General features: G+C 40.0%; 1 protein-coding gene across 1 annotated transcript; it reads left to right on the top strand.

Moving 5' to 3' along the window:
- Positions 1–14,409: 14,409 nt before the first annotated feature.
- On the top strand, positions 14,410–16,124 carry LOC136615242 (transmembrane O-methyltransferase homolog). Its single transcript, XM_066594155.1, has 3 exons — positions 14,410–14,693; positions 14,904–15,100; positions 15,777–16,124. Exons 1-3 carry the CDS (start codon positions 14,432–14,434, stop codon positions 16,098–16,100), a joined length of 783 nt encoding a protein of 260 aa, XP_066450252.1. The 5' UTR covers positions 14,410–14,431; the 3' UTR covers positions 16,101–16,124.
- Positions 16,125–19,521: the final 3,397 nt, after the last annotated feature.

The raw sequence follows: 19,521 nt of genomic DNA, 5'->3' as shown, positions 1-19,521 counted from the left end.
ACTGGCCCACTGATCAGGAGGGGGCGCCTCTACTCCTAAGGGCTTGTTTATTTTTAAAAAAATAGACCCCTCCCCCGGGACATGTCCCCTTCTTCCCTCACCGCTGCATAACATGCCCCCCACCGCTACCCCAGCGGAGGTAGAAAGAGGTGCAGCAGCAGGTAGCTGTGACTTTATATGTATTCTCATGCCCACCTTCTAAACCCCTCCGGCTCCCCAGGATCCAGCTCTGTAGTCTCCCAGGGCCCAGGATACAGAGTAGCAGCCCCATCGCCTTGTAGTACTGCCCCCCACCAGTGCAGGGGTCCCGTTCCTTACTCTTCTTTGGGCACGTAACCGCTCAGCCAATAACCGGCCTGAGCAGTGATGCTGCCTTAAATGGCACGCAATGGTGGGGGAGGGGAAATACTTAACCAAACCAGTCCGGTTATAGTGACCCCCATAATAATGGACCTAGTATTAATAATGACCTCCATATTGGCCCTAGTATTATTAGTCATCCTCCCCAGTAGTAATAGTGACCACCCACAGTGTCCCCAGTAGTAATAATGACCCTCATAGTAACCCCAGTAGGGATCGTGTTGTAGTACTAATAAAAGTAGGAATAACATGACAAGTAAAATATAAATACTGTCTGGATGCCAACCCGCTGTGCCCCTCTGTGGTCCTTCAGACTGCTACCTACAGCAGCAGCCTCCGATTGCCTCATGATAGGGTTGCCCCTGCCAGCCCCCCGAGATGACATTGCTGATGCTGGGGATGCGGATGGAGCGGCGGTGCGGACTGGATTTCATTGCATACATTTTTCTCCTCCCTGCATCACGACTTGCAGTTCTCAATACATTTGTAGTGTCTGGCGCCACCTCCATGCGCCAGACTGAAACCAACACCAACTCTGAGCTGGTGTAGACCCCCGCTATTATGCCAGCCGCTCCATGATATGGTGCCCTCGACATCTCAGGAGACTCTTCCAGTCAACAGTAATGATATAGAAGAAACTCTTGATGCAGCGGGTTCCCTCGTGGTCGCCCTCATCCACTCCGGACTCGACTGCTACAACTCGCTACTCATCGGCCTCCCCCGCACCGGACTCGCTCCACTCCAATCCATACTAAATGCAGCAGCCGGGCTCATCTTCCTATCCAGCCACTTATCAGATGCCCCCACAGTATGCCAGTCGCTGCATCGGCGGCCCTTCCACTGCAATTCAAACTCCTCACCCACAAAGCTCTGCATGGCGCCGTGCCACCCTACATCGCCTCCCTCCTGCTGTACACCACCCAGCCCGCTCACTCCGATCCGCTAACACACTCAGGCTAAACACCCCTGTAATACGGACCTCACACGCTCGCCTCCAGGACTTCACCAGAGCTGCACCCATCCTCTGGAACGCTCTACCCCAAGGCATCCGGACAATCCCTGATGGACTGAACTTCAAACGCGCCTTAAAGACGCACCTCTTCAGGGAGGCATACCAGATCCCCTGACCTAGCCCCCCAGCCCGCCCCAACATGCCCCTGCCCGCCCTATGGCCACCCACACCTTCCACCCTGCTTATCACATACAACCTCTTCCCCTTCACCCCCACTGTCCGCACCCCATTTGCTTTCTAATAACTGATTTCCACATGTAATTCGGCCTGTGTTCCCCCCGCGCCTCAACACCCCCCCCCCCCTTACACCTCCTGCATCCCCCCCCCGTTTGTCTCAAACTGATTGCATATCACATGTAATTGTTGTATTGTATGTACACAGTGACTCCACCAGCAGAATAGTGAGTGCAGCTCTGGGGTATAATACAGGGTGTAACTCAGGATCAGTACAGGATAAGTAATGTATGTGCACAGTGACTCCACCAGCAGAATAGTGAGTGCAGCTCTGCAGTATAATACAGGATGTAACTCAGGATCAGTACAGGATAAGTAATGTATGTACACAGTGACTCCACCAGCAGAATGAGTGCAGCTCTGGAGTATAATACAGGATGTAACTCAGGAGCAGTACAGGATAAGTAATGTATGTACACAGTGACTCCTGCAGCAGAATAGTGAGTACAGCTCTGGAGTATAATACAGGATGTGACTCAGGATCAGTACAGGATAAGTAATGTATGTACACAGTGACTCCAGCAGCAGAATAGTGAGTGCAGCTCTGGAGTATAATACAGGATGTAACTCAGGATCAGTACAGGATAAGTAATGTATGTACACAGTGACTCCACCAGCAGAATAGTGAGTGCAGCTCTGGAGTATATACAGGATGTAACTCAGGATCAGTGCAGGATAAGTAATGTATGTACACTGTGACTCCAGCAGAATAGTGAGTGCAGCTCTGGAGTATAATACAGGATGTAACTCAGGATCAGTACAGGATAACTAATGTATGTACACAGTGACTCCACCAGCAGAATAGTGAGTGCAGCTCTGGGGTATAATATAGGATGTAACTCAGGATCAGTACAGGATAAGTAATGTATGTACACAGTGACTCCACCAGCAGAATAGTGAGTGCAGCTCTGGAGTATAATACAAGATGTAACTCAGGATCAGTACAGGATAATTAATGTATGTACACAGTGACTCCACCAGCAGAATAGTGAGTGCAGCTCTGGAGTATAATACAGGATGTAACTCGGGAGCAGTACAGGATAAGTAGTGTATGTACACAGTGACTCAACCAGCAGAATAGTGAGTGCAGCTCTGGAGTATAATACAGGATGTAACTCAGGATCAGTACAGGATAAGTAATGTATGTACACAGTGACTCCACCAGCAGAATAGTGAGTGCAGCTCTGGGGCATAATACAGGATGTAACTCAGGATCAGTACAGGATAAGTAACGTATGTACACAGTGACTCCACCAGCAGAATAGTGAGTGCAGCTCTGGAGTATAATACAGGATGCAACTCAGGATCAGTACAGGATAAGTACTGTATGTACACAGTGACTCCACCAGCAGAATAGTGAGTGCAGCTCTGGAGGATAATACAGGATGGAACTCAGGATCTGTACAGGATAAGTAATATATGTGCTCAGTGACTCCACCAGCAGAATAGTGAGTGCAGCTCTGGAGTGACCTCAATAGCCAAAAAAGAGAAGACAAAGCTTTTTACAAGGGCTACATGCTTTTTCACATGACTCGAAAGCTAGGAATTGTGGGAGAACTCTAACAATACATGATGAATCCATGACATACATTACACCCTGTGATTATCATCAGTTACAATGATGCACCTGTAGATCCGCCGGGGTCCTGGGGGGATCAGTAGCTGACTATAAGAGATGTAACATTATAGAAGAAGCAGAGCAGATAGTGAGCGGCTGAATCCTCACCTGGCAGCGCGGTAACCTGATCAGCGCCTCTCATGTGTCGCCCCCTGACTGGCTGCACCCACTTATTAATAATGGAGGAGAAGAGTGGGGAAGAGGGCAGGATGGAGAAACGCAAGACAGAAGATACGGAGCCGGGGACGAGCAAGGTGAGCATAGCAAGTATGTAAGGCAGTTCATGGAAGCAGGGAGACTGGCCAGGTGAGGGATCTGTAGACGATTGGTCAGAGCATCTCCAGAACGGCCGGTCTTGTGGGGTGTCCCTGGTATGTAGGGGTCCCAGGCAGGACAACCAGTGACAGGGGGATAAGGCTGATTGATGTGTGGGGTGAAGGCGTCCATCTCAACCGATCCCACAGAAGAGCGATCACAGTGCAAATTACCAATCACACTGGACAGGGCAGCTCGCTGTATATGGGGTGGCAGACCAACATGGCACACTGTGCTATGCAGTTATATCCTTGTACATAGGAGGCAGTATTATAGTAGTTATATTGTTGTACATAGGAGCAGTATTATAGTAGTTATATTCTTGTACATAGGGGGCAGTATTATAGTAGTTATATTCTTGTACATAGGGGGCAGTATTATAGTAGTTATATTCTTGTACATAGGGGGCAGTATTATAGTAGTTATATTCTTGTACATAGGGGCAGTATTATAGTAGTTATATTCTTGTATATAGGGGGCAGTATTATAGTAGTTATATTCTTGTACATAGGGGGCAGTATTATAGTAGTTATATTCTTGTACAGGGGGGCAGTATTATAGTAGTTATATTCTTGTACATAGGGGGCAGTATTATAGTAGTTATATTCTTGTACATAGGGGGTAGTATTATAGTAGTTATATTCTTGTACATAGGGGGCAGTATTATAGTAGTTATATTCTTGTACAGGGGGGCAGTATTATAGTAGTTATATTCTTGTACATAGGGGGCAGTATTATAGTAGTTATATTCTTGTACAAAAGCCAAAGCCCACCGATCCAAAATATAGAAATACTGGACTTCCACCACAATAGTAGTTATATTCTTGTACAGGGGGGCAGTATTATAGTAGTTATATTCTTGTACATAGGGGGCAGTATTATAGTAGTTATATTCTTGTACATAGGGGGTAGTATTATAGTAGTTATATTCTTGTACATAGGGGGCAGTATTATAGTAGTTATATTCTTGTACATAGGGGGCAGTATTATAGTAGTTATATTCTTGTACATAGGGGCAGTATTATAGTAGTTATATTCTTGTACAGGGGGGCAGTATTATAGTAGTTATATTCTTGTACATAGGGGGCAGTATTATAGTAGTTATATTCTTGTACATAGGGGGCATTATTATAGTAGCTATATTCTTGTACATAGGGGCAGTATTATAGTAGTTATATTCTTGTACATAGGAGGCAGTATTATATTAGTTATATCCTTGTACATAGGAGGCAGTATTATAGTAGTTATATTCTTGTACATCGGGGGCAGTATAATAGTTGTTATATGCTTGTACATAGGAGGCAGTATTATAGTAGTTATATTCTTGTACGTAGGGGGCAGTATTATAGTAGTTATATTCTTGTACATAGGGGCAGTATTATAGTAGTTATATTCTTGTACATAGGAGCAGTATTATAGTAGTTATATTCTTGTATATAGAGGGCAGGATTATAGTAGTTATATTCTTGTACATAGGGGGCAGTATTATAGTAGTTATATTCTTGTACATAGGGGGCAGTATTATAGTAGTTATATTCTTGTACATAGGGGGCAGTATTATAGTAGTTATATTCTTGTACATAGGAGGCAGTATTACAGTAGTTATATTCTTGTACATAGGAGGCAGTATTATAGTAGTTATATTCTTGTACATAGGAGCAGTATTAGAGTAGTTATATTCTTGTACATAGGAGGCAGTATTATATTAGTTATATCCTTGTACATAGGAGGCAGTATTATAGTAGTTATATTCTTGTACATAGGAGCAGTATTAGAGTAGTTATATTCTTGTACATAGGGGGCAGTATTATAGTAGTTATATTCTTGTACATAGGAGGCAGTATTACAGTAGTTATATTCTTGTACATAGGAGGCAGTATTATAGTAGTTATATTCTTGTACATAGGGGGCAGTATTATAGTAGTTATATTCTTGTACATAGGAGGCAGTATTATATTAGTTATATCCTTGTACATAGGAGGCAGTATTATAGTAGTTATATTCTTGTACATAGGAGCAGTATTAGAGTAGTTATATTCTTGTACATAGGGGGCAGTATTATAGTAGTTATATTCTTGTACATAGAGGGCAGTATTATAGTAGTTATATTCTTGTACATAGGAGCAGTATTATAGTAGTTATATTCTTGTACATAGTGGGCAGTATTATAGTAGTTATATTCTTGTACATAGGGGGCAGTATTATAGTAGTTATATTCTTGTACATAGGGGGCAGTATTATAGTAGTTATATTCTTGTACATAGGGGGCAGTATTATAGTAGTTATATTCTTGTACATAGGGGGCAGTATTATAGTAGTTATATTCTTGTACATAGGGGGCAGTATTATAGTAGTTATATTCTTGTACATAGGGGGCAGTATTATAGTAGTTATATTCTTGTACATAGGAGGCAGTATTATAGTAGTTATATTCTTGTACATAGGGGGCAGTATTATAGTAGTTATATTCTTGTACATAGGAGGTAGTATTATAGTAGTTATATTCTTGTACATAGAAGGTATTATTATAGTAGTTATATTCTTGTACATAGGGGGCAGTATTATAGTAGTTATATTTTTGTACATAGGAGCAGTATTATAGTAGTTATATTCTAGTACATAGAGGGCAGTATTATAGTAGTTATATTCTTGTACATAGGGGGCAGTATTATAGTAGTTATATTCTTGTACATAGGGGGCAGTATTATAGTAGTTATATTCTTGTACATAGGGGGGCAGTATTATAGTAGTTATATTCTTGTACATAGGGGCAATATTATAGTAGTTATATTCTAGTACATAGAGGGCAGTATTATAGTAGTTATATTCTTGTACATAGAGGGCAGTATTATAGTAGTTATATTCTTGTACATAGGGGGCAGTATTATAGCAGTTATATCCTTGTACATAGGAGGCAGTATTATAGTAGTTATATCCTTGTACATAGGAGGCAGTATTACAGTAGTTATATTCTTGTACATAGGAGGCAGTATTATATTAGTTATATCCTTGTACATAGGAGGCAGTATTATAGTAGTTATATTCTTGTACATAGGGGGCAGTATTATAGTAGTTATATTCTTGTACATAGAGGGCAGTATTATAGTAGTTATATTCTTGTACATAGAGGGCAGTATTACAGTAGTTATATTCTCGTACATAGGGAGCAGTATTATAGTAGTTATATTCTTGTACATAGGAGCAGTATTATAGTAGTTATATTCTTGTACATAGGAGCAGTATTATAGTAGTTATATTCTAGTACATAGAGGGCAGTATTATAGTAGTTATATTCTTGTACATAGGGGGCAGTATTATAGCAGTTATATCCTTGTACATAGGAGGCAGTATTATAGTAGTTATATTCTTGTACATAGGGGGCAGTATTATAGTAGTTATATTTTTGTACATAGGGGGCAGTATTATAGTAGTTATATTCTTGTACATAGGGGGCAGTATTATAGTAGTTATATTCTTGTACATAGGAGCAGTATTATAGTAGTTATATTCTTGTACATAGGGGGCAGTATTATAGTAGTTATATTCTTGTACATAGGGGGCAGTATTATAGTAGTTATATTCTTGTACATAGGGGGCAGTATTATAGTAGTTATATTCTTGTACATAGGGGGCAGTATTATAGTAGTTATATTCTTGTACATAGGGGGCAGTATTATAGTAGTTATATTCTTGTACATAGGGGGCAGTATTATAGTAGTTATATTCTTGTACATAGGGGGCAGTATTATAGTAGTTATATTCTTGTACATAGGAGGCAGTATTATAGTAGTTATATTCTTGTACATAGGGGGCAGTATTATAGTAGTTATATTCTTGTACATAGGAGGTAGTATTACAGTAGTTATATTCTTGTACATAGAAGGTAGTATTATAGTAGTTATATTCTTGTACATAGGGGGCAGTATTATAGTAGTTATATTTTTGTACATAGGAGCAGTATTATAGTAGTTATATTCTAGTACATAGAGGGCAGTATTATAGTAGTTATATTCTTGTACATAGGGGGCAGTATTATAGCAGTTATATCCTTGTACATAGGAGGCAGTATTACAGTAGTTATATTCTTGTACATAGGAGGCAGTATTATATTAGTTATATCCTTGTACATAGGAGGCAGTATTATAGTAGTTATATTCTTGTACATAGGGGGCAGTATTATAGTAGTTATATTCTTGTACATAGAGGGCAGTATTATAGTAGTTATATTCTTGTACATAGGAGCAGTATTATAGTAGTTATATTCTTGTACATAGGAGCAGTATTATAGTAGTTATATTCTAGTACATAGAGGGCAGTATTATAGTAGTTATATTCTTGTACATAGGGGGCAGTATTATAGTAGTTATATTCTTGTACATAGGAGGCAGTATTACAGTAGTTATATTCTTGTACATAGGAGGCAGTATTATATTAGTTATATCCTTGTACATACGAGGCAGTATTATAGTAGTTATATTCTTGTACATAGGGGGCAGTATTATAGTAGTTATATTCTTGTACATAGAGGGCAGTATTATAGTAGTTATATTCTTGTACATAGGAGCAGTATTATAGTAGTTATATTCTTGTACATAGGGGGCAGTATTATAGTAGTTATATTCTTGTACATAGAGGGCAGTATTATAGTAGTTATATTCTTGTACATAGGGGGCAGTATTATAGTAGTTATATTCTAGTACATAGAGGGCAGTATTATAGTAGTTATATTCTTGTACATAGGGGGCAGTATTATAGTAGTTATATTCTTGTACATAGGGGGCAGTATTATAGTAGTTATATTCTTGTACATAGGGGCAGTATTATAGTAGTTATATTCTAGTACATAGAGGGCAGTATTATAGTAGTTATATTCTTGTACATAGAGGGCAGTATTCTAGTAGTTATATTCTTGTACATAGAGGGCAGTATTATAGTAGTTATATTCTTGCACATAGGGGGCAGTATTATAGTAGTTATATTCTTGTACATAGGAGCAGTATTATAGTAGTTATATTCTTGTACATAGAGGGCAGTATTATAGTAGTTATATTCTTGTACATAGAGGGCAGTATTCTAGTAGTTATATTCTTGTACATAGAGGGCAGTATTATAGTAGTTATATTCTTGTACATAGGGGGCAGTATTATAGTAGTTATATTCTTGTACATAGGGGGCAGTATTATAGTAGTTATATTCTTGTACATAGGAGCAGTATTATAGTAGTTATATTCTTGTACATAGGAGGCAGTATTATAGTAGTTACATTCTTGTACATAGGGGGCAGTATTGTAGTAGTTATATCCTTGTACATAGCAAGCAGTATTATAGTAGTTACATTCTTGTACATAGGGGGCAGTATTGTAGTAGTTATATTCTTGTACATAGGAGGCAGTATTATAGTAGTTATATCCTTGTACATAGGGGGCAGTATTATAGTAGTTATATTCTTGTACATAGGGGGCAGTATTATAGTAGTTATATTCTTGTACTTAGGGGGCAGTATTATAGTAGTTATATTCTTGTACATAGGGGGCAGTATTATAGTAGTTATATTCTTGTACATAGGGGCAGTATTATAGTAGTTATATTATTGTACATAGGAGGGCAGTATTATAGTAGTTATATTCTTGTACATAGGGGGCAGTATTATAGTAGTTATATTCTTGTACATAGGGGGCAGTATTATAGTAGTTATATTCTTGTACATAGGGGGCAGTATTATAGTAGTTATATTCTTGTACATAGGAGGCAGTATTATAGTAGTAATATTCTTGTACATAGGGGCAGTATTATAGTAGTTATATTCTTGTACATAGGAGCAGTATTATAGTAGTTATATTCTTGTACATAGGAGGCAGTATTATAGTAGTTACATTCTTGTACATAGGGGGCAGTACTGTAGTAGTTATATCCTTGTACATAGGAGGCAGTATTATAGTAGTTACATTCTTCTACATAGGGGGCAGTATTGTAGTAGTTATATTCTTGTACATAGGAGGCAGTATTATAGTAGTTATATCCTTGTACATAGGAGGCAGTATTATAGTAGTTATATTCTTGTACATAGGGGGCAGTATTATAGTAGTTATATTCTTGTACATAGGGGGCAGTATTGTAGTAGTTATATTCTTGTACATAGGGGGCAGTATTATAGTAGTTATATTCTTGTACATAGGGGGCAGTATTATAGTAGTTTTATTCTTGTACATAGGAGGCAGTATTATAGTAGTTATATTCTTGTACATAGAGGGCATTATTATAGTAGTTATATTCTTGTACATAGGGGGCAGTATTATAGTAGTTATATTCTTGTACATAGGGGGCAGTATTATAGTAGTTATATTCTTGTACATAGGAGGCAGTATTATAGTAGTTATATTCTTGTACATAGGGGGCAGTATTATAGTAGTTATATTCTTGTACATAGGAGGCAGTATTATAGTAGTTATATTCTTGTACATAGGGGGCATTATTATAGTAGTTATATTCTTGTACATAGGGGCAGTATTATAGTAGTTATATTCTTGTACATAGGAGGCAGTATTATAGTAGTTATATTCTTGTATATAGGGGGCAGTATTACAGTAGTTATATTCTTGTACATAGGGAGCAGTATTATAGTAGTTATATCCGTGTACATAGGGGGCAGTATTACAGTAGTTATATTCTTGTACATAGGGAGCAGTATTATAGTAGTTATATTCTTGTACATAGGGGGCAGTATTATAGTAGTTATATTCTTGTACATAGGGGCAGTATTATAGTAGTTATATTCTTGTACATAGGAGCAGTATTATAGCAGTTATATTCTTGTACATAGGAGGCAGTATTATAGTAGTTATATTCTTGTACATAGGGGGCAGTATTATAGTAGTTATATTCTTGTACATAGGAGGCAGTATAATAGTAGTTATATTCTTGTACATAGGGGGCAGTATTATACTAGTTATATTCTTGTACATAGGGGGCCGTATTATAGTACTTATATTCTTGTACATAGGGGGCAGTATTATAGTAGTTATATTCTTGTACATAGGGGGACAGTATTATAGTAGTTATATTCTTGTACATAGGGGGCAGTATTGTAGTAGTTATATTCTTGTACACAGGCAGCAGTATTATATTAGTTATATTCTCGTACATAGGGGGCAGTATTATAGTAGTTATATTCTTGTATATAGGGAGCAGTATTATATTAGTTATATTCTCGTACATAGGGGGCAGTATTATAGTAGTTATATTCTTGTATATAGGGAGCAGTATTATATTAGTTATATTCTTGTACATAGGGGGCAGTATTATAGTAGTTATATTCTTGTTCATAGGAGCAGTATTATAGTAGTTATATTCTTGTACATAGGGGGCAGTATTATAGTAGTTATATTCTTGTTCATAGGGGCAGTATTATAGTAGTTATATTCTTGTACATAGGGGCAGTATTATAGTAGTTATATTCTCGTACATAGGGGGCAGTATTATAGTAGTTATATTCTTGTACATAGGAGCAGTATTATTGTAGTTATATTCTTGTACATAGGGGGCAGTATTATAGTAGTTATATTCTTGTACATAGGGGGCAGTATTATAGTAGTTATATTCTTGTACATAGAAGGCAGTGTTATAGTAGTTATATTCTTGTACATAGGGGGCAGTATTATAGTAGTTATATTCTTGTACATAGGGGGCAGTATTATAGTAGTTATATTCTTGTACATAGGAGGCAGTATTATAGTAGTTATATTCTTGTACATAGGGGGCAGTATTATAGTAGTTATATTCTTGTACATAGGGGGCAGTATTATAATAGTTATATTCTTGTACATAGGAGGCAGTATTATAGTAGTTATATTCTTGTACATAGGGGGCAGTATGATAGTAGTTATATTCTTGTACATAGGGGCAGTTATATAGTAGTTATATTCTTGTACATAGGAGGTAGTATAATAGTAGTTATATTCTTGTACATAGGGGCAGTATTATACTAGTTATATTCTTGTACATAGGGGGCAGTATTATAGTACTTATATTCTTGTACATAGGGGGCAGTATTATAGTAGTTATATTCTTGTACATAGGGGGACAGTATTATAGTAGTTATATTCTTGTACATGGGGCAGTATTATAGTAGTTAGATTCTTGTACATAGGGGGCAGTATTATAGTAGTTATATTCTTGTACATAGGGGGCAGTATTATAGTAGTTATATTCTTGTACATAGGGGGCAGTATTATAGTAGTTATATTCTTGTACATAGGGGGCAGTATTATAGTAGTTATATTCTTGTACATAGGGATCAGTATTATAGTAGTTATATTCTTGTACATAGGAGGCAGTATTATAGTAAATATATTCTTGTACATAGGGAGCAGTATTATAGTAGTTATATTCTTGTACATAGGGGGCAGTATTATAGTAGTTATATTCTTGTACATAGGGGGCAGTATTATAGTAGTTATATTCTTGTACATAGTGGGCAGTATTATAGTAGTTATATTCTTGTACATAGGGGGCAGTATTATAGTAGTTATATTCTTGTACATAGGGGGCAGTATTATAGTAGTTATATTCTTGTACATAGGAGGCAGTATCATAGTAGTTTAATCTTGTACATAGGGGGCAGTATTATAGTATCTATATTCCTGTTCATAGGGGCAGTATTATAGTAGTTATATTCTTGTACATAGGAGGCAGTATTATAGTAGTTATATTCTTGTACATAGGGGGCAGTATTATAGTAGTTATATTCTTGTACATAGGGGGCAGTATTATAGTAGTTATATTCTTGTACATAGGGGGCAGTATTATAGTAGTTATATTATTGTACATAGGGGGCAGTATTATAGTAGTTATATTATTGTACATAGGGGGCAGTATTATAGTAGTTATATTCTTGTACATAGGAGGCAGTATCATAGTAGTTTAATCTTGTACATAGGAGCAGTATTATAGTAGTTATATTATTGTACATAGAAGCAGTATTATAGTAGTTATATTCTTGTACATAGGAGGCAGTATTATAGTAGTTATATTCTTGTGCATAGAGGGCAGTATTATAGCAGTTATATTCTTGTATATAGGGGCAGTATTATAGTATCTATATTCCTGTACATAGGGGGCAGTATTATAGTAGTTATATTCTTGTACATAGGAGGCAGTATTATAGTAGGTATATTCTTGTACATAGGGAGCAGTATTATAGTAGTTATATTCTTGTACATAGGGGCAGTATTATAGTAGTTATATTCTTGTACATAGGAGGCAGTATTATAGTAGTTATATTCTTGTACATAGGGGGCAGTATTATAGTAGTTATATTCTTGTACATAGGGGGCAGTATTATAGTAGTCATATTCTTGTACACAGGGGGCAGTATTATAGTAGTTATATTCTTGTACATAGGAGGCAGTATTATAGTAGTTATATTCTTGTACATAGGAGGCAGTATTATAGTAGTTATATTCTTGTACATAGGAGGCAGTATTATAGTAGTTATATTCTTGTACATAGGAGGCAGTATTATAGTAGTTATATTCTTGTACATAGGGGGCAGTATTATAGTAGTTATATTCTTGTACATAGGGGGCAGTATTATAGTAGTTATATTCTTGTACACAGAAGTAGTATTATAGCAGTTATATTCTTGTACATAGGGGGCAGTATTATAGTAGTTATATTCTTGTACATAGGGGGCAGTATTATAGTAGTTATATTATTGTATATAGGAGGCAGTATTATAGTAGTTATATTATTGTATATAGGAGGCAGTATTATAGTAGTTATATTCTTGTACATAGGGGGCAGTATTATAGTAGTTATATTCTTGTACATAGGGGGCAGTATTATAGTAGTTATATTCTTGTACATAGGAGGCAGTATTATAGTAGGTATATTCTTGTACATAGGGAGCAGTATTATAGTAGTTATATTCTTGTACATAGGGGCAGTATTATAGTAGTTATATTCTTGTACATAGGAGGCAGTATTATAGTAGTTATATTCTTGTACATAGGGGGCAGTATTATAGTAGTTATATTCTTGTACATAGGAGGCAGTATTATAGTAGTTATATTATTGTATATAGGAGGCAGTATTATAGTAGTTATATTATTGTATATAGGAGGCAGTATTATAGTAGTTATATTCTTGTACATAGGGGGCAGTATTATAGTAGTTATATTCTTGTACATAGGGGGCAGTATTATAGTAGTTATATTATTGTATATAGGAGGCAGTATTATAGTAGTTATATTCTTGTACATAGGGGGCAGTATTATAGTAGTTATATTCTTGTACCTAGGGGGCAGTATTATAGTAGTTATATTCTTGTACATAGGGGGCAGTATTATAGTAGTTATATTCTTGTACATAGGGGGCAGTATTATAGTAGTTATATTCTTGTACATAGGGAGCAGTATTATAGTAGTTATATTCTTGTACATAGGAGCAGTATTATAGTAGTTATATTCTTGTACATAGGGGGCAGTATTATAGTAGTTATATTCTTGTACATAGGGGGCAGTATTATAGTAGTTATATTCTTGTACATAGGAGGTAGTATTATAGTAGTTATATTCTTGTACATAGGAGGCAGTATTATAGTAGTTATATTCTTGTACATAGGGAGCAGTATTATAGTAGTTATATTCTTGTACATAGGGGGCAGTATTATAGTACTTATATTCTTGTACATAGGAGGCAGTATTATAGTAGTTATATTCTTGTACCTAGGGGGCAGTATTATAGTAGTTACATTTAATATTGGGGATAATAGACTGAACTGGATGGATAATGTCTTTCTTTGGCCTTACGTAGTATGTTACTAACATTTCCTCTTGTAGGGGGATTATAATGACATTTTGTTATTTCCTTCCTCTCGTTCCCCAGGTTTGATCATGGTGTCTCCTGCCATCGCTTTAGCATTTATTCCATTCATTATCACTGTGATTATTCGTTATCGTCATTACTTCCTGCTCTTCTATCGTGCGGTCGTTGTGCGTCGTATTCAGGACTATCTCACCGGCATCCCACGAGAGGAGAGAGCCTTCCAGTACGTCATCACCCATGCCATCCCCGGAGACCCCCAGCATATACTCAACACATTCGATCAATACTGTTATCACTGCGAATATCTAAGCAACATCGGGCCCCAAAAAGGTAGAATCCACAAGTTGCCATTGATTGGTAGAAATAAGTATTTTGTGTCCCAGATTACTGCCTAATATTGTTGCTATATCATCTTCTTTGTGGACGTCATTATGATGTTCTGATCACTGAATGATTGTTTTGGCATAAAACGACATTTTTGTGTATGACGCAGGCTGAATGCACTTAAGTGTTCGCTGTTTTTTCTATCCTCCTCCTCAGGGAAGATCTTGGACCGGCTGATTTATGAGAATGTGCCACTGAACGTGCTGGAGCTGGGCACACAGTGCGGTTATGCCACAATCATAATGGCACAGGCCCTGCCACTGGGCGCCAGACTGTACACTGTGGATGCCAACCCCAGGAAAGCCGCCGTGGCTGAGAAAGTGATCAGACTGGCTGGGTTTGACGATGACACGGTGAGATGTTTGTCACATTGGGGCGTATTTATATATACCGCGCGTACCAGGATTCTGGCACTAATAGGTTGTGATTGTGAATTTATGAAGATTTACACCAGTTGTGGGTTTACAAATGGGCGGGGCTTAGCATTTGGGGGTGGGGCAGCATGATTTACACCTGATAGTACCTGCCATAGATTTCCATCTGGTGCACGGAGGTGCTGACGGATGTGACAGATGTATTAAAAGGTTTGCACCCTTTAATACACTTGCCACACTTCTGCCTACGTAAACTTTAGTTGGAAGCTGTATGAAACACCTTTCTAAGTACATAGTCTGCGGTTTACGCTTTGCTTTGAATGGCAGTATATTGTTTCCATTTTCTAAAAGCAAGCAGAGATCTCCATGTAGAAAGTAGCAGAATTTAATTTTTTTTAAGTGTACTAGCCCTTTAACATTTAAAGGGGAAGTAATGGATTGGGCTATTTTTTAAAGTTGCTATATAGAGGCGCTGGACACCCCCTGTCTTGTATGATGGAGGCCGCATGGAGACATAAAGGATGGGGGCTGTACCAGAAGGAACTTTAAAACTTAATGCCAGACTCCCCTTGTCTGACTGCTTATGGTATGTGAGGCTTATCACCTGCCTACTGACACTGAGAACTCTGCGGTCTATCCCCCACTCTGCCTGTAGGTGGAGCTTCTGGTTGGGCCCTCCAATGACATCATCCCACAGCTGAAGGACAAGCATGGGGTGCAGAAGTTGGACTTCATCTTCATGGATCATGGGAAGCGCTGCTACCTGCGAGACCTGCAGCTGCTGGAGGAGGTGGGACTACTCCAGGAAGGGACCATCATCCTGGCGGACAACGTGCTCTTCCCCGGGGCCCCCCATTTCTTGCAGTACGTCAAGACGTCCGGTAAATACCAGCTGAAGATGCACCGCGGTAACCTGGAGTATTTCCGGTACATCCGGGACGGGATGGCGGAGCTCACATACTCCAAGCTGCAGTCGTGACGGAATAAAGACTTTTTCCTAAGATCTGCGGTTTGTACGTTTCTTGGCGACCCGGCGGTGATGTCACAGGGCGGTTATTTGGCGATATTTGGTCATGTCGCAGTGTAATCCTGATGGTAAGGGGCCGCAGAGTGACTTTGGTCATTTTACATCGAGTCCCAGAAAAGTTGCGCAACCATAACATTCGTGTGACTTGGGAGCTGAGATACGGAGCGCTGCAGGCAGGTTGCCATCGCATGTGGCTTGCAGTGTAATCTTTGATGAAGTAGCGCGCGACTTGTCACCAAAAATTCCAGAGTTTGGGCTCTTTGCGGCCGTCGTGCCGCGGTTGCACTGGCAATGAATAGATGCAATGTCACAATTCAGCTTTGCGATCTTCACGTCGCGCTCCTAGCCGAGGACTGGAGGTCACAGGGGACTTGTGGACTTCCTCAAACAATTCGGCTGTGTCCAGAGCTTGGAGACCACACCCACTTCTCAGGAAGCTCCACCCATTTGTGCGTGTGCTGTGTCACTCACAGTACTTTTATATCGCCGCTGCCTGGGCTCTGTGCAGCAGCAACGTAAATGTAAGTTCTGCTGTTAGTGGCCAATTGTGCCGCTCTGCCCATTGATTCTAGCCATGATGGCGTCATCGGTGTCAGCCAATCACAGCGCTGGTTGGGGAAGTGATTTAGTAACAGGCATGTCGGCGCTGTAGCAGCGTCTCTACTACTCCTTTCGCTGATAAACTCCAGATTAACCCCTTGTATTACACTCTATACTAGTTACTCCGCACCGCTGATTGTGGTGTAATAATCCATCCAGACATAAATGACATTTATAATGGGACGTTTATATGGAAGCAGATCCAACCAAGAGCCTCATCATTTGTGCAGATTTTGGCGCAGTGTCTGACCCCGATCCGCAGCGGATTTCATCCCTGTAGGGGTAAAGTCTGTGGCGGTTCCACGTCAAAATCTACGTTTGTGGTTTAATGTGGAATGGGACACGGATTTTCCACCTCCAATGAATTTGCGCCACACTGATGATGGCGCATGTGCGTGACGTCAGTCCAACCGGAGAGCGAGTAACTGTGCATGCGCCCGATCACTCCGGGTGGTGCCGGCGCATTGGAGGTGGGATGCATGATGTCACCAGTGGGAAGAGCCGGAGGCGATGCTCAGCAAGAAAGGGGGCGGGGTTTAGCAGAAAAGGTTGGAAGACAGACTGCTGGCAGAGGCGGACCGCCCATCGGGCCCATTAGCATATGGAGAAACCAGCTGATATCTTGGCGTAGGAGACACGCTGGACTCCTTATGACGCGCTGCACCATTACTGATACATGAAGACAGTCTGCATTACGTACAGGCGTTTTCACGTATGGTCCACGAGGCCGCGGTAATATTGCTCGCCGCAGACCTCCTGAAGTAAAGTGAGCAGCAACTGGGATGAGAAAGAACAACTGCAGAGACTGAGGTGTCTGGCCGGACCGAGATGGAGACGTACTGTAAATGTGTCTTCCGCTTAAAGTTTTATTACCGGTAATGAATATGTATACAGGGGATGGACAAAATTATGGAAACACACAAAATACATAAGATTTTACTCATCAGCACCGAGCTGTCTTTTTGACCTCTGCTTGGCTGACAGCTTTCCCACCAAATTTGTGTTTTCTTCACCTCTTGCCCTGCTCTGGGGGCTTTGGAAAGCTACCTGGTAACAGCAGCTGAGTGGCTCAAACCCCTGACCAATGGAACCTTGTCGCTCGGGCAGATGTGCACTTCTACCCGGCAGCATCCGTGTCATATTACCTGCACTTAAGTTACATGGGATTGTAAATCATATTTCAATAAGACATGTTGAGACCCATTGTAAAGCATGCAGTTCGCATGGTGTTTCCATATTTATGTCCACGCTGTGTGTGTGCATATATATAAACTGACAACTTGGGCGTATTAAAAAGAAATAGCCAGCGGCACTCCAACTTACAACCACATCAGTGGGGAAGACAAATACGTAAGGTACCTGATCCAAATGACCTTTGACCCCTCGGTCCCAACGGGTACATCCAAAAAACTCCTTATGTTGTGACACTCAGGAACTCCGAGTGGAATCCAGGTTACATAATAATAAAAAGATATTTATTCCAACTCCATAAAATAATTAGACATGTGACATTTCGACCTAAGCGCTCTTTGTCAAGCATAACAGCAAAGTCTAAATACACGCACATATATATATATATATATATATATACACACATGTGATATTCAACAACCAATTACAAGCAACAACCAGGAGCCCACCCCCCTCTCATGTTGTATCCTCATTGGCCCATGGGTCCTCAGTCAGGTGCGTCCATCCAGGTAACCGCAATCAAAGATGTCTGAGGAGGTGTGGGAGTATTAAGCTCATCGGACCGCTATCTATCCTCCACCTAGACGGGTTGTTGCACCTCAGTAAACCACGTCCAGCCCAGAATGGGTGGTAAGTGTTTTTAGGCAGTCCAATTATTTTGGTAGCATAACATACAGCAAAGGTAACAATCTTTGCACTGTTGTCGTAGTCACAGACACACATGCAGTGAGCAACGGACTTCCTAGCCGTCTGACTACTAACTTCACACAGGATTACAGACCTATCTATCACAGAGGCCTAACAATGCCATGTCCACACACCATACCCAACCAGGGTGTCAGTCTAGGGGGCGTCCTCCCCTGTCAGACTCATGGTATTGCCACCACTTGGCCCGCACCAGACCTGCAGCCCTCTCAGCTCCTTCTCACCTATCTCTCCATTCTCTTCTCTCCCGGTAGCAGTGTGGCTGGAGGCTTTAACTCCTCCAACAAAGTCCTTTATACTGTTCCAGTTTATACTGTGCCATACAAAGCACCACCACCTGCTTCACAACACCTGACCAGAGCCTACGGAAAGAGTCAAGCACATAGCGCAGTTGCCTGTCCATAATCGGGAGAATGGGCTGTTGGTACAGTAATGAGGGCACACAGCTGGTAGCAGCACTCGGGCTCTATGCAGCAGCGACATAAATGGTGAAAGCAGCAGAATGACAGCATAGAGAATTGGCTGTTACGGTATCCTACCCACCTGTGCGCCAGCCTGGGTTGCCCTAGAACTCACCCGCAGCCCCCTGTCCCTGCCTACTTGTCTCCACTCCTGGCTAACACCAGGCGGGCAAGTGGGCGGCGGTCCCTACTGTCACTAGGGACCATGAGGGGACGCTGGTGTACCAAGATGTGACAAGGTAGAATACCGACAGGATGGGCAGATGATACAACCAACAGAAAAACACAAGCAGACCGAGGCAGATGGGAGAACCTGGCAGATATGGCAGAACAAGCTGACAACAGAGACCAACAGAGGCAAGATGGTAGCAGGCTGAAGGAAACCAAATAACTGGCAGTGAATGCAGCTCACTGCC

Source organism: Eleutherodactylus coqui, chromosome 1 (assembly GCF_035609145.1).
Source record: "Eleutherodactylus coqui strain aEleCoq1 chromosome 1, aEleCoq1.hap1, whole genome shotgun sequence".
Taxonomy (NCBI): domain Eukaryota; kingdom Metazoa; phylum Chordata; class Amphibia; order Anura; family Eleutherodactylidae; genus Eleutherodactylus; species Eleutherodactylus coqui.
Note: the sequence above shows the minus strand (reverse complement) of the source record. Positions and strands in the feature narration are given on the sequence as shown.